Raw genomic sequence first — 20897 nt, 5'->3', positions numbered from 1 at the left:
CGGAACTATTCTCCGGTAAGAGAAATACTTAGATTAACAATTATGGGGTAATTACTTAAGTCAGAGTTAGCCAGTAAGAAACAAGCAAGGCCAACAGCTTCATAATTAATATAGCCTCCTGTGTGTTTATTTGGGACTGATGCGGATCTAGAACCAGGCGGGCGGGAAGGCTTTTCTGTCAAGGAAAAAGCTTCTCTTAACAGAGATGGCTTCCTGAATATAACTCCAGTAGCACAGACACTAAGATCGACAATTAATAAATGAGACCTCATGAACCTGAGAAGTTTCTGTAAGGCAAAGGACACAGTCAACAAGACAAAAAGGCAACCCACAGATTGGGAAAATCTGACAGAGGACTGATCTCCAAAATTTACAAAGAACTTAAGAAGTAAGTCTCCAAAACACCAAAGGATCCAATCAAAAAGTGGGGTACAGAACTAAATAGAGAATTCTCAGTAGAGGAGTCTAAAATGGCTGAGAGATACTTAAGAAAAGGCTCAACATCCTTCACCATCACTGAAATGCAAATCAAAACAACTCTGGGATGTCTCTACCAATTTTGGAGTTTATATATTATTCTTCTGTGGTCTTTGATGGAGTTGAAGACATAGCTACAGTTTTCTTTAGTTATAATAAAAGATAAGATACATAATGCTTTAGACTAACACACATAGGATAGATAATAAAATACTTTCTTTAACCTGGGAATCCAGCATGGGACTGATCAAGACCCCCCTGAATCTGGGTGTCAGTGAGGAGGCCTAGGTAATCTATTGAGCCTTGGGCAGCAGATCAGTACCCATCCCAAGTATACACACGGACTTTGAACTCCCATAGAACAATGTGAGGTGCACTCTCACCCTGAACTCTTGGGGAAGGGTCTAGGCCCTGCCCTATATGAAATGACAGACTATGGACACCCCCATGGAGGGCCTCACCCTCCCTGGGGGAATGAGGGGATAACGGGGGGGGGTTGGGGGGAGGACACGGGAGGAGGGGAGGGAAAGGGAGAGGGACCTGGAACTGACTTGTGAAGCAACCTTGTTTCTTTTTTTTTTTTTAAGCTTATACAAAGCAATTTATTAACAGAAAATAATTTGAGAAGTCCTGTTCACAGACGGCGACCACGACGACCACCCTTCCTTCGGGTGCTGTCAGAGGGGATAGGGGTGACATCCTCAATCCGCCCAATCTTCATCCCTGAACGAGCAAGAGCTCTGAGGGCCGACTGGGCTCCAGGTCCAGGGGTCTTGGTCCTGTTTCCTCCAGTAGCTCGGAGTTTGATATGCAGGGCAGTGATGCCCAGCTCCTTGCACCTCTGGGCAACATCCTGGGCAGCCAACATTGCTGCATATGGAGAAGACTCATCTCTGTCAGCCTTAACCTTCATTCCACCAGTCACCCGGCAGATGGTTTCCTTGCCAGAAAGATCGGTAACATGGACAAAGGTGTCGTTGAAGGATGCAAAAATGTGGCAAACACCAAACACATTCTCTCCTTCAGCCACCTGAGGTCCAAGGCTGATGACCTGTTCTTCCTTCTTTTCCTTCCCCTTGCGAGGTGCCATTTCTGAACGTCGTCTCCAGACTTCTCCACCGGAAAGCGCAACCTTGTTTTTTATCTAAATTTAAACTGGAAAAAAATAAAATAAAATAAAATACTTTCTTTAAATCTTACTAAATGTTAATGGACAAAATATTGTAACTATAGTTCTTGCTTGGTAACTTTTGTTATATGTAATTTAACTATGTTAAAGTTAAAACCTTTTCATTTAGACAAAAAAGAGGAAATGATGAGGGAATTTCTTCTGTGTATATGTCAATAAAGCATTGTTGGCCAGTAGGGAAGCAAGATAAGGTGGTACTAGGAGTCTAGGAGGATTCTGGGAAATGTAGTGAAGAGAATAGTTGCCATGTGATCTCCTAGGAGGAAGGAACGCAGCAGGAATGTGTCCTTGTAAAGGTAAGTTCTTATAAAATATATTAGTAATTATGGGTGAATAATCAAGTCAGAGCTAGCCGATAAGAAGCCAAGCAAATGGTCAACAGCTTCATAATTAATATAGTGTCTTATGTGTTATTTGGGGGCTGAGAGCAACAGGAACCAGGTAGCAGGGAGGAAGACTAAACGTTACTTTTAGTAGTTGACTAGTTTTTTTTTTTTTTTTTTGGTTTTTATGAGAGAGGGTTTCTCTGTATTGTTTCGGAGGCTATCGGTCCAGCCCGGCCTCGAACTCACAGAGATCTGCCTGCCTCTGCCTCCCAAGTGCTGGGATTAAAGGCATGTGCCCCCACCGCCCGGCAGTAGTTGACTATTTTTAACATTGTTATTTATCTTTTTCCATAAGAGATTTCTGTGAAGGGGAAAATGACATTGTGAACAACATTTGCTGAAAAGAGCTGGCCTTTTGTTGAAAATCCTGCAAGGTCAATGTTCTGTTTAGTTGCGCAGGGGGGCAGGAATATTACAAGTCCAGAACTGAATTGTCTTGGGACTATTTTAGCCCCCTTATTATTAAGCCATTTATTGTTCTCCTCTGTATGATATGTGACATCTTTTGTGACCATTTGATAAATCCTTTAGAATTAGAGACTCCTAGTTTCCAGTCAACCAAAGGGCCAAGAATGTTGTCACACTGAGTCTAACTTCAAACTGGCCTCTGCCTTCAACTTTGCTTCCCTGGTCTTTTCCATAATGCATCGGCCCTAAATGTATTTGATGAAAAAGCAAACCTTTAAAATTTTCTAGGCCATGAAGGATGTAATGTAAAATGATTATAGGTAATTTGTGTGTGAACTGTTTTGAGAAGCAAATGGCAAGCAGGTTGTCCTGAGATGGGACGTTGCTTTCTGGGGAGGACGCGATAGGCAGAAGGAAGGCTATAATTCCAATGGCTTTTGATAAGGAGGTTGAGGAAAGCTGCTCTGTGGCAGAGAAGTGCCTGCTGAGCTTGTGCTGCATCGTCACTAGCATCAGATAGACCCTGACTGTCAAAAACATAAGATACAAAGAACTTAGTGAATACAGTTGCAAAAGATTGCTCCAAGATAACCTCATAAATGAGTACATTAGAAATAGAATTAAAATTATTTTTAAGAGTTCTTGAAATGTGTCTTGTTCCCCCAGAGTCATCTTTGTTTCTGTTCATATGGAGTTCAAATGAAATAAATGCTATTATTTTGTTACTTTCGGTTTTTTTTTTTTTTCCGAGACAGGGTTTCTCTGTGGCTTTGGACTTTCGGTTTTTCGAGACAGGGTTTCTCTGTATAGTCTTGGCTGTCCTGGAACTTGATCTGTAGACCAGGCTGACCTTGAACTCAGAGATCTGTACACCTCTGCCTCCCAATTGCTGAGACTAAAGGTGTGTGCCACCATGGCTTGTCTATTTTGCTATTTTTGGATGGCTTAAATGAATTCATTTTACCATAACAATTCATTGGAGAAACATAAAAATTTAGTAGATTTCAATTACATCGATCAACTTAGACAAGTATGGGCAATTGGTGGGAATTTTCAAGAGATCTACAGTCCAGTCCTAGATTCTAATAACTGTGGAGTCTCTATAGGTTTTTGTGCTTGTTTTCTTTCTTTATTTATTCTTCCTCCTCCTCCTCCTCCTCCTCCTCCTCCTCCTCCTCCTCCTCCTCCTCCTCCTCCTCCTCCTCCTCCTCTCCCCTCCTCTATTTTGTTTAATCAGTTTTGGTGGCAGCAAAAATGTATGCCTGCATCTTGTGCCCTCAGGCTTCTGAGTGTAAAAGGGTGTATGCATGCTAGTCAGTGCTCGACCACTGAGTTACAATCCTAGTTCTGATTCTTTTTAGACAAACGATCAAAGAGCTGAAGGAGCTGTCACAAATTAGAAAGAGCACTATTATTTTCCCTTGGCGAGTTGATGAACTCTCCTCCAGGAAATTTGTCTTTTGGAAAAATTGCTAGGCAGCATTTGAAAGAATGCTGGGGGGGGGTATGGCAGGGAAGGATTCCATCTACTTTATCTGGTAGACTTGGTGAAGGAAAACTTCTCAAAAGAAGCTGCATTGGGTGTGAAGGAAACCTTAGCGGATTCTGTGTCTGCAGAGCCTGGCTGGCTGAGGGGAATTTCAGTGCTGTGGAGACTGGCATACTGCAGGTGCAGAGGCTAATGACCTTATCTTGGGCTAAGTTCTGGCCCTCCACACAGCCAGTCCTTGCACCTCCCCCTCCAGTGTTGGAATCAACTTCTAGTGACAATAGATAAATAAATGTGTGTGTGTGTTTATTAACTTAGCAGGCAACTGGCTTCAACCAGTTCAGAAGTTAAGGATGTCATCAGATGGCATTCTGAGCTTAGAGAAAGGCTCCCTCAATCTTGATGCACCTGCTCTCTGATGTACCCACCAATGCATTTTGAATTTGCTTTTGATTTCCTATTCTTTTTTTTAAATGTGCATTTGGTGTTTGGCCTGTATGTATGTCTGTGTGAGGTAGTTGCGTCCCTGGGAACTGCAGTTACAGACAATTGAGAGCTGCCATGTGGGTGCTGGGGTTTGAACCTGGGTTCTCTGGAAGAACAGCCAGTGCTCTAAACTGATGAGCCATCTCTCTAGCCCCTTGACTTGTGACGTTTATTCTGTAAAACTATAAGAACGTGGTGACATTGCTTTCACGTTGGAAATTGGAATTTGGGTTAGCTAAGTCTGTGTTCCCTAGCCATCGTCACTCGAAGTGGCTCCAGAGTTTTAAACCATCTCTTACTCCTTTTAAGATGAGAGTTATAGTTTGTTTTCAGACAGGGTTTCTCTTTGTAGCCTTGGCTGTTCTGGCACTCACTGTGTAGACCAGGCTGGCCTCAAACTCATAGAGATCCACCTGCCTCTGCCTCCTGAGTGCTAAGATTAAAGGCATGTGCCATCACTGTCCTGAAATTTTGTTAACAAAGTTTTTGAAAACATTCTTTTTATTTATGTGTGTGTGTGCCACATGTGTGTAGGGTCTGGTAGGTGCCAGAGCAGGGCGTTGGCTCTCCTGGAGCTAGAGTTACTGGTGATTGTGAGCAGTATGACATGGCTGTTGGGAACAAAACTGGTCATCTGGAAAGAATATGTGCTCTAACTGCTGAGCCATCTCTCTAGACTCATCAAGAAAGTGTTTTGCTCTATTGAAGTTTGTATGGTAGTCTGATCTGACGTTTGTTTTCATCATCTGTACCTCATTTCCTGAAGCAAGTGTATGTGACATTTACACACTTCTCTTACACACTTCAAGTTTCTCTTTTCCCCCCATGTTACACACAGTGCCACTGAGCTACAACCCCCAGCTCTCCCTCTTGTTTTTAACAAGATTCTCACACTTGGAGAACATTCACACTGAGACAGGTGTCTAAAGTGGATAAGAATAGATCCAGCTGGACCACTTCAACATTTAAAAATGGTGTTTTGGGCTCTGGAATAAAAGCTCACACATATTGGTAAAGTATTTATCAAAAGCTAATGAAACAACACAGGGTTTACTCCACAAATGTGTGATGGTATGCATTTGATTTCTTTTTTTAGGAATGTATATTGTTTCCTCATCATTTGAAAATCGATTGTAGACGGGCCAGTGACCGAAAGAGCAATAAAAGTTTGAAGCCACAAATCATGAACTACCTTCTAAGATGGTACCCTTTGGGTTTTCCACAGAACAAATAAAGGTCGTGGCCTCAGTATCTCAGAAGATGTCAGTTTTATTATTTTTTTTTCAAGTTTCGCCGTGTGGGGTAATCATATTTATGAAAAAAGATTAGACATATGGATTACAAGCAAGATCAGAATGAACTATCTTGATTTTTTTGTATTACTTAAACGTTTTTCAATGTGCGTTTATTAATTTTATTCATGCCAAAACCATGTGAATAATGAAATTAGTACCAGCAAAAACACCAGCAAACCCACCATCGAAAATTTGAAAAAAAGTCAAGAGAGGAGGAGATCCAGGCTGGGCAACCACAGCATACATATGTGTAATTTCAGCTAGCCTGGTCTACATCGGGGAGACTTTTCGAAAAAGAGAGGAGGGAGACAAGGAGTACGAATGAATGAATGATGAACAGATTTGGGATTAGGCAACTGCAATATACTTTGTAAAGGAGAGGATGAGGTTCAAGTTGGCATTCAGTGGTTCTGGCTGCTCTGATGAGGTGTGATCTCTCACGGAGGGTGTGTGACTGTGTCCTCCCTAGGCCCCCGGAGGGGCCTGGAGAGCTTCTACGGGCGGTTGACTCCCCAGGGTTCCGGCCTGGGGCGTAGCGCCGAGGTGAAGGATGGGGGCGGCGGCGCATTCCCGCCGGGCTAACAAAGGCAGCCGAGGGACTTCCAGAGCCGGGAAACCCGCGCGGGGCCGAAGGGTTAACCCGGAGCCCGACTCCCGCGCGCATCCCGGCCCCTGCCTGCCGTCGCTAGGAGACGCCGGAAGTGGGGGAGGGGCGGCGCGGGAGGGAATCTTTTTTCGGGCGCCCGGGGGCGGAGGGAGGGGAGCGCGCGTGCGCGCGCCCGGCCGCCCGTCGCCGCGGTGACCGTCCTCGCGGCCCGCCGGCTCGCGCCCCGCCTCCGTGCCCGCCGCCCCTTCCCTCCCCCGCCGCGCGCCGGGGGTGCAGCTCGCTCCTCCCGATTCCCGCCGCGGTCGCCGCTGCTCCTCCTCTCTCAGGCGTCGCGGCCGCTGCCTCTGCGGGCTGTATGAGGAGGAGGAGGAGGAGGAGGAGGATGTGAAGATGGCGGAGCTGCAGATGCTGCTGGAAGAGGAAATCCCGGGGGGCCGCCGGGCCCTCTTCGACAGCTACACGAATCTGGAGCGGGTGGCCGACTACTGCGAGAACAACTACATCCAGGTGCGTCGCGTCCCCCGGCTGAGAGCGTCAGGTCGCGGGGGTGTGCGGGGCGCCGCCGACTGAGGAGGCCCCGCGGTGCTCGGCCCGGGGAGCGGCTCCGGGGTGGGGACCGGGCGAGGGCGGCGGCGGCGGCGGCGGCGGCGGGAGGTGGCGGGCTTGGCGGAACGCCCCAGAAGCCCCGTGCGGGCCCGCGGTGCGGTGCGTGTGTGGAGGCCCGCCTCCTCGTCTCTGTCCCTTGGCCCCCGCACTCCTCGCCTGTCAGTGTTCCGGGTGGCGGAGGAGGTGGAGAGTGGCTTTTTGTACATAGCGGAATGCTGCTCGGATGGCAGGGTTGTGTGTGATGGGGATAGGTTACCTCCTGCCCTCTTCTCGCGGTTTTAAGGTCCTGTTCCTGCAAAGTGAATTGCTTCTGTTTTCCCTTCCTGTGAATGTCCCCTGAAGACAAAACAAAATTTCTTAACCCTTAAATTTAATTTTTTTAAGGCTGTAAAGGGGACACAGTGGAACGATTGTCTCTTATTACAAGTTAATGCCATTTTTTTTCTCCCTATGGAGAATGGGAAGCTGCCTGATAATGAGCTGCTTTTCCTCCTCAATCCCCGTTAGAATAGGTAATTTTCCTCTGGGAAAAAGAACTGTGACTGTTCTTCACAAAGAATTACGAAAATGAACCACATGGTTAGTTTTCCCTCCATGATGATTGGTTTGGCACTGGGACGCATAGTGTGTGTGTGTGTGTGTGTGTGTGTGTGTGTGTGTGTGTGTGTGTGTGAAGGTGCGAAGGTGGGGGGAAGACATTGGTGAAATGAGAACCAGCTGCTCATGGATAAACGTTTAAAAATCTTATGGATTAAAACAGCGCTGTAAAAATTAACTGATGATTTGCAAATCAGTATCTCTTGTTTTCTGTAGGGCATATACCGAATTACGGGTCGTGCCTTCATTTTTTGCCCTCTCGTTTATATCCTCTGGATAAAGTGGAAATGGAAGCAGGGTGTTAAACTGTTAGCCGTTTTTAAACATTCTTGTTCCAGTTCCCATCTCTGCAGATACCTTTAACGCCAGTTATATTGGAAAGCATTCTCAGTTGTTAGTATGCATTATATATTAAAAATTCTATAATTTACAGGTTCATAAGTTTTCTGAGGACCACATGGTTAATCAGATGTCATTAGGTTTTTCATTGATTACACATGTACTGAACTCTATTACTGTGCTGCAAACATTTGTGTTGGGGAATGAATCTGACAGAATGGAATCCTTTTCCCTTCAAAGAAGTGGTTGAAAGTGTGTGTTCAGTAGGAAGAAAGTGTGACTTTGGTTACAGATTGATTTAAAAACAAAACAAAACCCAAAGATGCTTGCTAATACAGAGCTGTGTAGGAATTCAAAGGTTTTATTGCTTAGCTTCACCAGTCTTCTTGGGCCCAGAACTGTTGATGGTATACTCCTAAAGTCTTCAGGGGTTTATAATGTAGTTCAAGAGGCTGATGTGTGGCCGGGTGTTGGTGGCGCACGCCTTTAATCCCAGCACTTGGGAGGCAGAGGCAGGCGAATCTCTGTGAGTTCGAGGCCAGCCTGGTCTACAAGAGCTAGTTCCAGGACAGCCTCCAAAGCCACAGAGAAACCCTGTCTCGAAAAAACCAAAAAAAAAAAAAAAAAAAAAAAAAAAAAGAGGCTGATGTGTGAGGGAATTAAACCTACATTTATACTATATACCATCAGCCCTCCTTGTTGTAGGGTCCTACATTGGTGATTCAATCAACTGATAGTGAAATATTGCCTCTGTATAAATGCAAACAGACCTTTTTCTTGTCTTTCCATAAATGGTACAGTGTAACACTTACTTGGCATTCACATTTTATTAGGTATTGTAAGTAATCCTCAGATTTAAAGTATAGAGGAGGATGTGTGATAGATAACATGTAACTATGCAGTTTTATGTAAAGGACTCCAGTATCCAAAGATGTTGGGATGGGGGCTGTGGTGTGGGGTGTGTGTGTGTGTGTGTGTATGTGTGTGTGTGTGTGTCCCCTAGAACTAATCCTTATTGGATACAAAGGGACAAGCCACGCATAGTTAGTTTATACTTCGTAGTGCATTGTGGGTAGGGAGGATTTGCTTACTTCCAGGGATTCACAGCTGCTAGAGGAGGCGAACCTAACGTGCTAACCCTGTTGCCTCGTGTAGCACATTACGGGAAAGTGTCTGCCAGAAGAGAGACTGGGTGATGGAAAGGTGATTGGATTGTAGTTGTCGGCAACTAATAAAAAACAGATTTGTCTTTGAAAGATGAATGTTACTATAATGTTAGATTATAGTTGCCACATAAAGGGAAAAGTTCATGAATTGATAAAAGGGAAAAGTGTAAAATCAGCATTTGTCTTAAATTTTGTAATTTAACTGAGTGTCAAAGTTGGTATATTATTGATTTACTTATTATTTTTGGTGTTGGGGATTGAACTCAGGGTCTTGTGCATGCTAAAAATACACTCTACTACTGAAGTATATTCTGAGCCCACTGTGAAAGCATAAGTACTGATTTCCTAGAAATGGATTTTGAATTTTGAAGTGTCTGTATTTTCGTTTAGCACCTGAAGTAGAGTTTGCACTTTGATTGCCTACTATGTCCTCTGTTGTGGGACTCACTGGCTTTTTTACAGCTGTGCTCTCAGGTGACACTTCTTACTGGTGATAGTTGATATGTGCTGAGCCAGCTGTGCATTTGATTCAAGGACTGACCAGCAGGAGTTCTGATGCTGTCTGTGACCCTGTGATAAATGAAAGTTAATTGTCTTAACTTCTAGCTCCGGTTAACTAACTCAGCACTCATTTCATTGTATCGAAATGTAGCTATTAAGACAGAAAAAAAAAAGTCGATCTTATATTATTTTTATTCAGTGGAAGTATTTGGTTTTATGTCTAAGAAATAAAATAGGTAAATAAAAATACACTAATTGGGCTGGTTGGTGGTGGTGCATGCCTTTAATCCCAGCACTTGGGAGGCAGAGGCAGGCAGATCTCTCAGTTCGTGGTCAGCCTGGCCTACAGAGCGAGTTCTTCGACAACCAAGCCCACACAGACCCTACCTGTCTCGAAAAACACAAACAAAAAATACCCTAATTGTAAATTAAAATTAATATGAGATTTGAGCAAAAGGAAAGGATTGTATTGTCTTAAGCACTAGTTAGTAGTCTTTTAAGATGTTTCTTAGCAAATTTCTTTTGCTGTATACTAGTGGCATTAAGAATGATCAGATAGTGCCTATAGTTATGTACACACAGACAGACACAGACACGCGCGCGCCCACATACACACACACACACACACACACACACACACACACACACACACACACACAGTGGTGGGGATTACAGAAAATGTGAATAGTTACTTTCTAGGATATAATGAAGTTAATTTTAAGTGTTATTAATAAAATGTTAAAAGAGTTATGTTATCAGCCTATAGGAAACAGGAAAAATTGTTTTTCTTTTTTCTCCCTTTTCTTTGCTTTCTTTTGGTTTTTCGAAACAGGGTTTTTCTGTGTAACTGCTCTGGCTGTCCTAGAGATCTGCCTGCCTCTGCCTCCTGAGTGCTGGGATTAAAAGCCTTAGTCAACCATACCAGGCAAAAATTAAAATTTTTACCTTAGTGAGTGTCATTAGAATACATGCTTAGTTTTGAAAATTTAATGTAAAGTGACTAGATATTAAAGGAATTAAGTTACCCAGTTATCTTTAATACATATTTGGCATTTAGGTTTCTAATCTTTTTTTGTAAATAATGCTACATATTTTTAGAGAAATGGATTTATAGTCTATATTACCTTTTAAACTTTTGAGAAATATTTTTTCTTTTAAGAAGTGTAGCATGAATTCTAATTGGTATTAATAATAAAATAATAAAAACCCAGAAACAGTGGCCAGCCCCTAGAGAGTTCTTATCTCTACCAATGTTCAGACCAAAGGAGCCATCCTGTCCTCAGACTGCTTCTCACACTGCCGCCTCAGACTGCCATGAGCTCCTCCTGTCTTCTTTCCGCCTTATATTCCTCTTTCCATCCATCCATATGACTCCTGTCTCCACCTCCTTAGTGCTGGGATTAAAGGTGTGTCACTCCAAGTGCTGGGATAACCTTTTCGTGAACGCTGTTTGTCTTTTAGATTGAATCAATTTTGTGTAGCTCACGGTGACCTTGAACTAATAGAGATCCATTTGCCTGACTCCTGAGTGCTGGGATTAAAGGTGTGAGCCACCACTGCCTGGCCTCTATGACTAACTAGTGTGGCTGACTTCGCACTCTGATTTTTCAGGCAAGCTTTATTTGTTAGTTCACAAATAAAATATCACCACAGAGAGGACATGTGGTGAGACAGAAAGTTGCTGTGTAGCCAGACCAGCCTTGAATTCTGAGTCCTTCTCCCCTTAGCCTTCCATGTGCTAGGCTTACAGGTATGGGTCTGATGACCAGCTACTCAACAACACCTAATGATGTTAGGACTGACTTTCTTTTATGATCACAGTACTTCTAGGAATGAATTTATTTGTGCTTATGGTTTGAGTTCACAAATGGAGCACCTTAAAAAGTACTAAAAGATGCAGGCTGGATGTTATGCACATCTTTGATTCCAGCACTCAGGAGCAGGGGCAGGTTCAAGGTCAGCTTGGTCTATATAGTGAGTTCCAGGACAGCCAAGAACTATACAGTGAGACCCTGTCTCAAAAACCAAAACCATAGCCGGGTGGTGGTGGCGCACGCCTTTAATCCCAGCACTCGGGAGGCAGAGGCAGACGGATCTCTGTGAGTTCGAGGCCAGGCTGGACCAACAGCCTCCAAAACAATACAGAGAAACCCTGTCTCATAAAACCAAAAAAAAAAAAAAAACCAAAAAACCAAAAAACAAAAAACAAAAAACACCATGAACAAAAAGTACTTAAAACTGCAAAGAAAGTCATTGAGAGTAGAAATTACAAATTTGAGTACCAATAGTTATGTCCTTCTCCTTGATTTTTGTCTTTTGCCTCCACTGAGAGGAATGAATTGGATAGGTGGAACTAGTTGTCTTCTCATCCTCTTAAGAAATCCTCTAAGAAAGTAATCCTAATTTCCAGGAGAAACATTTTGGTGAATGGGTTTTCAGTGACAAACCTCATTATTAATACCTTTGACAGACTGTAAAAATACTTTATTATACCCTGAGTGCCTGCTCTTTTAAAAAATGTTGTTTGTGTATATCCTGTTTTCTTGCTAAGGAATTTCAGTAGCTTTGTAGTTTATAGTGATACAGCATTTTCAGCTGTATCTTGTTTTGATTTTTCTTGAAGCATTTTCTGATACAAAACTGTCCCTTTGCCCAAACAACAAAAGCCTTTCTGTTAACATTTCCTTTTTACTGTTACAGGATTAATGTATGAATGTGTGATAGTTTTCTTTTATGCAGAGTCTTTTTCTCTCAAAGAAAGTAGCTATAAGTGAAACTGTTTTATTTATTCTTGGAATATGCAGTGTAGACAGTTTTGAGCATAGACTGTTTTGGCTTTCTTTTAAAATTGAGGAAATAATATTCTGTGGTAGTGAGTTTAAGTGTAGTCTTTTCATAGATGGATAAGAATTAGGCTATTCTTTGTGATTAATTTTTATGGAACTAGTTTGTATTTTGTATTTGTGAAATAGTATGTAAAACTATGCAGTCTGTTTTAAAATATGATTTAATTTTTTCCCCTTTCCAGAGAATAAACCTTTTGGAGGATAGAATCCTATCTTAAGTGTTTTTATATCTCTCTTACCCACTTACTGAGCTATCTTGCTGGCCTTGAGTGTAATGTTCTATGTGTATTATTTAGGATGTGGTCATTTTGCAAGGAGAAAGTTTTAGTTTTTGTTTAGTTTTAGAAGGTAATATGCATTGATACAGATATACAGGGTAACAGTTTTGTTTTGAACATTTACAGCATGGATATTTTAAATTATTATTTTTCTAGTCAAGTTTACTGAGGGTTATGCATATACAGTACAGATCACCCTTCTGGGGTATAAACGTAATGAATTTGGGGCTGGAGTGATGGTGCAGTGGTTAAGCACTTGTTGCTCTTGCAGAGGCCTCAGGATTGTTTCTCTGCTCACAACCATGCCTAACTCTGGTTCCAGGAGATCTGATGCTCTCTTCTTGCTCCCACAGGCACCAGGAATGCATGTGGCACACATACATGCATGCAGGTGAAATGTTCAACATAAAATACATCTAAAAAATGAATTTTGATAAACTGTTACAGAGTCAGACCCTGGGGCTGTAGCTTAGTGGAAATGTATCTATCTTACAAGTATGGCTCTGGGTTCAAGTCCTAGCATGTCAAAAAAAAAAAAAAGCCAAAGAAAAATGTTTCACATTCATATTACCTCCATAACACATAATCTTTCTTTTCTTCTTGTTTTGTTTGTTCTGTTTCTTTTCTTTTCCCTTCTTTTCAAGACAGGGAATCTGTTTAGTCCCGACTGTCTTGAAACTCACTCTGTAGACCAGGCTGGCCTCAAACTCAGAGATTTGCCTGTCTCTGCCTCCCGAGTGCTGGGATCAAAGGTGTGCACCACCAACGCCCTGCACAAGCTTTTCTTTATACCTTTTGTATTGAGTCCTTCCCTTTATTCCCAGCCTTTGACAGACACAATGTTTTCTCTTCCTCTAATTTTTGCCTTTCCCACAGAGCCTTCTAAATAGATCTACTGATTATATAGTTCACGTTTGACTTCTACACTTAACATACTGCATTTGAATATCAGCACTGTATCATTTTGTTGACAGGTGGTATTGAAGTATGTGGAAGAATTAGTTTATTGACTCGTCTGTTACTGTATTTCTGAATTGCTTCTAGCTTTAGCCAGTGATCAATGCAGCTGTAATCATTTGCCTCCAGGTGCCTCTTGAGTACACTCAGGTGAATGGCTCCTTCCATCATTCTCTTCTGGTGAGGTTAAATGTATCCATGTGGGACTCAATGACTGCAGCAGATCTGAGTCTTGGCAGAGGACTTGTGTTCCCTTTGTTCTTTGAGATTAGAGGTTTGTGGGAAGCTGCCACAGAGCCTTTTCTCCTTTCTAGTCTGACGCGGAGGCTGTCAGTTTTCTAGTCTGACGCGGAGGCTGTCAGTTTTCTAGTCTGACTCGGAGGCTGTCAGTTTTCTGCTTGGGATGGAAGGTGGCTCTCTGCTTGCACTCTTTTTAGAAGCAGGATGGCATTAGTTCCTCACAAGTGTCTTATCATTCATGGTGTAGATCTATGACACTTCTTTTCTTGGCATTGTATAAGACATACATCTTTTGCTGCTTTTCTACAAATAGTGGACTTTCTGATTCCAACAGGGGCGTAGGTGAGGTCACACTTTGTTTAAAAAAATAGTGGGTTTATTAAACCACGTGGTAAAACTGTTTACAGAAACGACATGACTACACTCTTCACTGTGGTATCATTTTGTGTCCCTACCAGCAAAATTCAGTTATTCTATATCCTTGTCATCATTTGGTTTTGTCCTGTGCTTTGATTTGTACAGCTGTTGTAGACATTTATGGCAACCACAGGCTAATTCACACTCAACCATGAAAAAAGCAGAAAGTTGCTTTATTAATTGAATTAGGAGTTTCCTGTCATAGTTTTCAATTTTTTTTTGAGACAGGGTTTCTCTCTTGTTTTGGAGGCTGTCCTGGAACTTGCTCTGTAAACCAGGCTGGCCTTGAACTCACAAAGATCTGCCTACCTCTGCCTCCCGAGTGCTGGGATTAAAGGCGTGCGCCACCAACGTCCGGCCATAGTTTTCAATTTTACTTTACTTAATTTAATTTAATTATTTATGGGAGTTTTGCCTGTATGCATGTCTGTGCAGCACAAATATGCTGGTGCTCATGAAGGCCAGAAAGGGCATCAGATCCCCTGGGGCTGGAGTTAGAGATAGCTATGAGCCAGTGCTGGGAATTGAACTTCGTTCCTCTGCAAGAGCAGCCATCTCTACAGAGATCTCTGTACTGAGTACCATCTCTGCATCTCTGCACTGAACCATCTCTAGAGCCCCTCATATTTTTCTAGACATAATACCATTTATTAAAAGTACTAGAAGTCCTAGTCAGGACACTTAGGAAAGAAAAGTAAGAGATATCCACATTGGAAAACTAGGGTTTTTTTTTTTTTTTGTTAATAGATAACTTATTTTCTTTCTTTCTCTTTTTTTGTGACAATGGAACAGAAAAGTATGATTGTATAATAGAAAAGCATAAAGGTTAAAAAATTGGGAATATCAAGTTCAGTAAAGGTGCAGTGTAAAGTGCAACACACAGAAGTCATATATTTCCATATATTAACAGGAGGCTATATGAAAAGAAATTAAGGAAATGATCCTTTATAAGACCATCAAAATGAACAAAATGCTTAGGAATGAATTAGGAATAGCCAAGGACATGAAAGATCTGTACACTAAATACTATAGACATTTATGAAAATAAGATACAAGTAAGTGGAAGAATTTGTCATCATTGGATTATAAGAATGAATAATGTCCATACTACCCAAAGCTGTTTTAAATGCAGTGTAATCACTGTCATTAAAAATGTCAATATAAGGAGGCCTGGGCAACCTATGGGGCCCTGATAGTAGATCAATATTTATCCCTGGCATACAAATGGACTTCGTGTGTCCATAACACAAAGAGGGATGATCTCTCAGCCTGGACTCTTGAGTACCTGGACCCTGCCCTGAGCAAAGTGACAGACTCTGGATATCCCCTATGTGGAAGGAAGTGGGGATAGTGTGGAAGGCTCGGGGGGAATGGTAGGGGAGGATGTGGGAGGAGGGGTGGGAGATGGAACTTGGATTGACATGTGAAGCAAGCTATTTAAAATTAAAGTAATAATAATTAAACATTTTTTCACAAATCAGAAAATCCCAATTTATGTGGAACTTCAAAGACTGGATTCTCATTACTGTCTTGAGATCAACAAAATTGGAGACCTCACACTTTATTATCTCAAACTATATTACAAAGCTGTTGTAATCAAAATGTCATGGTACTAACATAAAAAAGTCCTAGGACAATAGAACAGAATAGAGAGCTCAGAAATGTGTAGTTGACTACTCTTTGATAAAGAAAACAAACTATACAACAGGGAAAAGGTGGTCTCTTTAGTTTATTGGAAAAACTCTCCCCAAGTGAATTTATGAGATTGGACTGTATATTCTAAACACAAAAATTAACTTGAGGACACAGTAAGATGCTCAGTGCATAAGGTGTTTGCTGCATAAGCCCAGTAATTTGCGTTTCATTCCTGGAACCCACATAAAAGTGGTAGGAGAGAGCTTATTCCCCAGTGTTATCCTCTGATTTCTGTAAATATATTGTGGTATGCATGTCCACCTGTCTGTTTGCCCCCCCCCCCACTAAATTGAAAAAATTAACCTGAGGTAGATTAAAGACTTAGTCAAATGTAAGAACTGAATTATAAACCTGTGGGTGATATTTTGTTTATAAGCCAACAAATAAAGCTTGCCTGAAGATCTGAGTGCAAAACTAGTCACACTAGTTAGCTATAGAGGCCAGGCATGGTAGCACACATTTTTAATCCCAGCAGCCACACTAGTTAGCTATAGAGGCCAAGCACACACCTTTTAATCCCAACACTCAGGAGACAGGCAGACAGATCTCTGTTAATTTCAAGGCCACCCTGAACTACACAGGAGTGGATCAGTCTAAAAGAGAAACAGCTCACACAAAGGTGATATCGGCACTTGGAATCTCACACCTTCAATCCCAGTACTAGAGAGGAATATAAATTGGAAGGAGACAGGAGATCAGTGCAGTCTGAGGTTTGGTGGAGACAGATGCAGTCTAGCAATGCGGTCTGAGGACAGGATCGCCCTTTCAGTCTGAGCATTGGTAGAGGTAAGAACTCTCTAGTGGCTGGCTGCTTTGCTTCTCTGATCTTCAGCTTTAACTCCAATAAATGTCTCTGGGTTTTTATTATTAATACCAATTAGAATTCATGGTACATAAACTTACTAATTTATAATTTTTCCATGTTGGTATTGGCAATAATTTTTATTTATTTGGACAGAGCACCAAAGAACAGGCAACAGAAGCAACTATAAATAAGAACAATGCATCAAATTAAAAATATAGGTAACTCTATAACACAAAAAAATAAACCTTAAACCAAAATTTAAAAATAGGCATAGAACCTTGCATACTGGCACATGCCTTTCATCCTAGCACTAGGGAGGCAGAGGCAGGTGAATCTCTTGAGTTCATGACTGTATAGAGAAATCTTGTTTCAAAACAAACAAAAAACAAAACTGGGTATAGGACATCGTAGTTTCTTTTCCTGTTGCTATGTTAAAAATAATACCCTGAGTGACGAAAGCAACTCTACAGAGAAAAGAGTCATTCTGGTTCACAGTTAAGGGTCTGTCATAGTGGGGATATCCAAGTAGCAGGAGCCTAAAGCAGCTGGTCATGCTCCTCTACACTCAGGCACTAGGCAGTGATTAATGCATGCACTGTACTGCCCTGGTTATTCTCTCCAATTTATGCTGGCCAGGATTCCTTGCCCGGAGCAGTGTTCCCACAGTTAACATGCATAATCTCACATAATTAATGTAATCACCCCTCACAGAATTCCCCAGAAACCTGTATACTGGGTGATTCTATGAAGGTCACAGTTACTGTTAACTATTATAGACTTGAATAGACCGTCACTAAGGCAGACAGACAATGAGCAACAGGTACATGGGAGGTTTCCACATAGATTGTTGTTAGGGAAGGGCACACCAAAAGTACAGTGAGACTTCACATCCGAGCAAGATGTGGAGAAAAGGGAGTTCTTGGTTGTGAGTTGTTAAAGAGACATGGAAGTTTTTCAGAAAATGAAAGCTAGGGCAACATTGTGCGACCTAGCAGTCCCACCTTTGGGTGTATATCTTAACTTCTTTTGTCTGATAAATGAAACAATATTTCAAAGAGGTTATTTTCAGCAGCCTAGATGTGGAAGTAAGTATCCATAAAATGAGTGGCTAAAAAAGTGATATAAATTCATATATACAAAGGGATGTTACTCAGTAAAAAAGACAAACCTGCCAAGTGAGACAATATGGATGAACCTCATACTAAGTAAAATGACAATTGCTGTCCTTATACAATCTAAAAAAGCCATATTCAGCAGCAGAGAAGAATGGTGGTTGCTGTTGGTGGTGTCAGGGTTCAGAGGACATAAATTTATCAAGTGAATCTGGGAGATCTGTTGTATTGCATTATGTTAATACTAAAAGGACTATAGTTAATGATGTATAGTGTATACTTGAAAATGATCAAGACTAGATCTTAAGTGCCTCCTCCAAAGGTAGCTATGTGACATGGTAGATAGTAAGCTTGCGGTAATCATTCATCATTTGTTGATCAAATTATTCTGACACACCTCAGTCACCCTGTTTACTCTGTTATTCTGGAAGTTCTCTCCTTCAGTCAAAAAAATCAGTGAAGACAAAAATCACAGACTCAGTTATGGGTTCCACAAGGTGGTGAATGCCTTTATTCCTAGTACTGGGCAGAGCCAGCAGATCTCAAAGAATTCAAGGCCAGCCTCATCTTGATAGAGAGTTCCTGGCTATCCGGGTCTACAGAAGACCCTGTGTAAAAAATAAAATCAGACAGACAAAAGGAAAGCAGTCCTTAGAACTGCTACATTCTATCAATAGAAACATTAGAACTTCACTCATTTTGTGCCCTCCTAATCAAAGGGATGATTGTGCTGTCAGTTTTTGAGAGATTCTTGATATAACTTGACCCTTGTCTGAACTGGGGATAATGTAAAATGGGCCAAGAAAACTATTTTCTGATTTTTCCATGTGAAAAGTCTGACGGTTAAAGACAATTAGAAGGGAAAAGAGAGAAGACTGTAGAGTGTAGAGCAAAAGTGCTGATCTCATACTTTAGGATTAGGAGATAATTGGGAATAGAAATAGATTGTTCTGTGTGTGATGTGGGCACAAGAGTGTGTGAATACATGTGTGTAATGAGTCTTTTTGTCCTGCCATCCAGCTCCCAAATAATGACACAAACACTTCTTAATTATGAAAGCTTGGCCTATAGTTTAGGCTTGTTCCAACTAGCTCTTACAATTTAACTTGTTTCTATTAATCTATATTTTACCATGTGCCTTTTCACCGTTATTTCGTTCTGTATGTCCTACTTCCTCTGTGTCTTATTGTCTCTTTCTTGCACCTAGATTCCTTCTCCTACTTCCTCTCTCTCTGCCCAGAAGTCTTGCCTCTGCCTCTTTCCTAGTGATTGGCTGTTCAGCTCTTCATGAAACCAATCACAGCAGTATGTCTTCACACAGTGTACAAATATCCTACAACATTTCCCTGTTTTGTCTAAATAAAAAGGAAAGGCTTTAACTCTATTATGTATTATAACTGAGATTGAAAGTAAGGTATGTTAGCCAGAGCATTCAGAGTACCACTCAGTTAAGAATGGTCTCTGAGGTGCACATGGAAAGTGCATTCCAGAAGAGAAGGTCAAGTGTCAGCATTATGGAGTGTTGACACTAGCTCTCCAGAACATAGCTACACGACAAAAAGACTCCCTGTCATTACTCTTCTTGTTTTTCTTTATCCTGATCTTATCCTGGAAGAGAAGAATAAACTAGAAGCAGCAAAATGAAATGGGTAGGGAGACTGGGGGAAACAGGTTAGGATGATAATAAAGACACTTTTATAGAATTTCCTGTGTAGGTCAGAAGTAGAGATTTAGAATAATTGAAGTTATGTTAGTTGGACTCTCTCTCTCTCTCTCTCTCTCTCTCTCTCTCTCTCTCTCTCTCTCTCTCTCTCTCTCTCTCTCTCTCTCTCCCTCTCTCATACCTTTCCCACCTTAGAAGTAGAAGAAACCTAACAAAGCATAGGTTGGAGGAAAGATTATTTTGTATTCCTGAATAATTTTATTCCATTTGTTACTGTAAGTACTAAAACATCCTTGTTTTAGATACTAACCTTTTTTTCAGATGTATAATTGGCAAAGACTTTTCCCTCATTCTGTGAGACACCTCTTGAATGATTGTTTACAGAAGCTTTCAGTTTTATGAAGTTCTATGTTTGTTGATTTTAATGTCTGTGCTGTAAGAGTCTTGTTCAGAAAGTCTTTTCTGTGCCAGTGAGTTTGAGTGTATTCCCTAATTTCTATCTTTTGTTTAAGACCTAATCCATTTGGAGTTGAATTTTTGTGCAGAGTGATAGATAGGAATTTATTTTAATTCTTCCACATTCAACTGTTCAGTTTGGCCAGCACTATTTGATGATGTTGTCTCTTCTCCAGTGTGTATGGTTTCTTTGTACAAAACAAAACAAAAAACAGGTGAAGAGTAGGGATGTAGTCTTATGTTCAGCTCTTCAGTTCTGTTCAGTTGAGTAGTATATCTTGTTTTCATGGTAATACCATACTATTTTTATTACTATAGCCTTGTAGTGTAACTTAAAATTCATAATGGTGATGAGCAGGTCTTTTATTGTTAAATTTTTAGTTATCCTGAGTTTTTTGTTTCCATATGAATGTTTAAGATTTATTTTGAGGGGGGGTTGGTTTTTTGAGACAGGGTTTCTCTGTGACTTTGGAGGTTGTCCTGGAACTAGCTCTTGTAGACCAGGCTGGTCTCGAACTCACAGAGATCTACCTGTCTCAGTCTCCTAAGTGCTGGGATTTGTCTCACTAAGATTTCCTTTTTTTTTTTTTTTTTTTTTTTAAGTTTTTGTTAAAGGATTGTGTTGGGCATTTGGTGCAGATTGCATGGAACCCTGTAGATGCTTTTGGTAGAGTGGCTTATTTTCACAATGTTAACTCTACCAACAATAAGCATGGAGTGTCTTTCTATCTTCTGATGACTTCTGCTTGCTCCTTAAATGTCTTTAAAGTTTTTATTATAAAAGTCCTTTGTTTGCTTTGTTAGTTATTCTAATTTTATTAAGACATTTTTAAAAAGGCTATTGTAATAGTCAGCGTTCTCTAGAGTAGCAGAACTTGCAGA

General features: G+C 41.2%; 2 protein-coding genes across 36 annotated transcripts in view; one reads left to right on the top strand and one right to left on the bottom strand.

The window, feature by feature from the left end:
* Positions 1-1062: 1062 nt before the first annotated feature.
* Positions 1063-1621, bottom strand: LOC121142811 (40S ribosomal protein S14). The gene has a single exon (XM_040753506.1). The coding sequence runs from the start codon at positions 1565-1567 to the stop codon at positions 1112-1114; it is 456 nt and encodes a 151-aa protein (XP_040609440.1). The 5' UTR covers positions 1568-1621; the 3' UTR covers positions 1063-1111.
* A 4897-nt stretch (positions 1622-6518) lies between these two features.
* Positions 6519-20897, top strand: part of Abi2 (abl interactor 2) — a 77712-nt gene continuing 63333 nt past the window's right edge. For 7 of the 35 annotated variants that reach the window (XM_040753497.1, XM_040753489.1, XM_005070590.4 and 4 more), the window contains exon 1: positions 6531-6844. In XM_040753497.1, coding sequence (XP_040609431.1) covers positions 6728-6844 — 117 coding nt within the window. In that variant the 5' untranslated portion in view covers positions 6531-6727. Of the gene's footprint in view, positions 6845-20897 lie in introns of all 35 variants that reach the window. The other 28 variants (XM_040753482.1, XM_040753495.1, XM_040753481.1 and 25 more) reach the window with 9 other exon arrangements.

Source organism: Mesocricetus auratus, unplaced genomic scaffold (assembly GCF_017639785.1).
Source record: "Mesocricetus auratus isolate SY011 unplaced genomic scaffold, BCM_Maur_2.0 Super-Scaffold_100010, whole genome shotgun sequence".
In the NCBI taxonomy this organism is placed as follows: Eukaryota; Metazoa; Chordata; class Mammalia; order Rodentia; family Cricetidae; genus Mesocricetus; species Mesocricetus auratus.
Note: the sequence above shows the minus strand (reverse complement) of the source record. Positions and strands in the feature narration are given on the sequence as shown.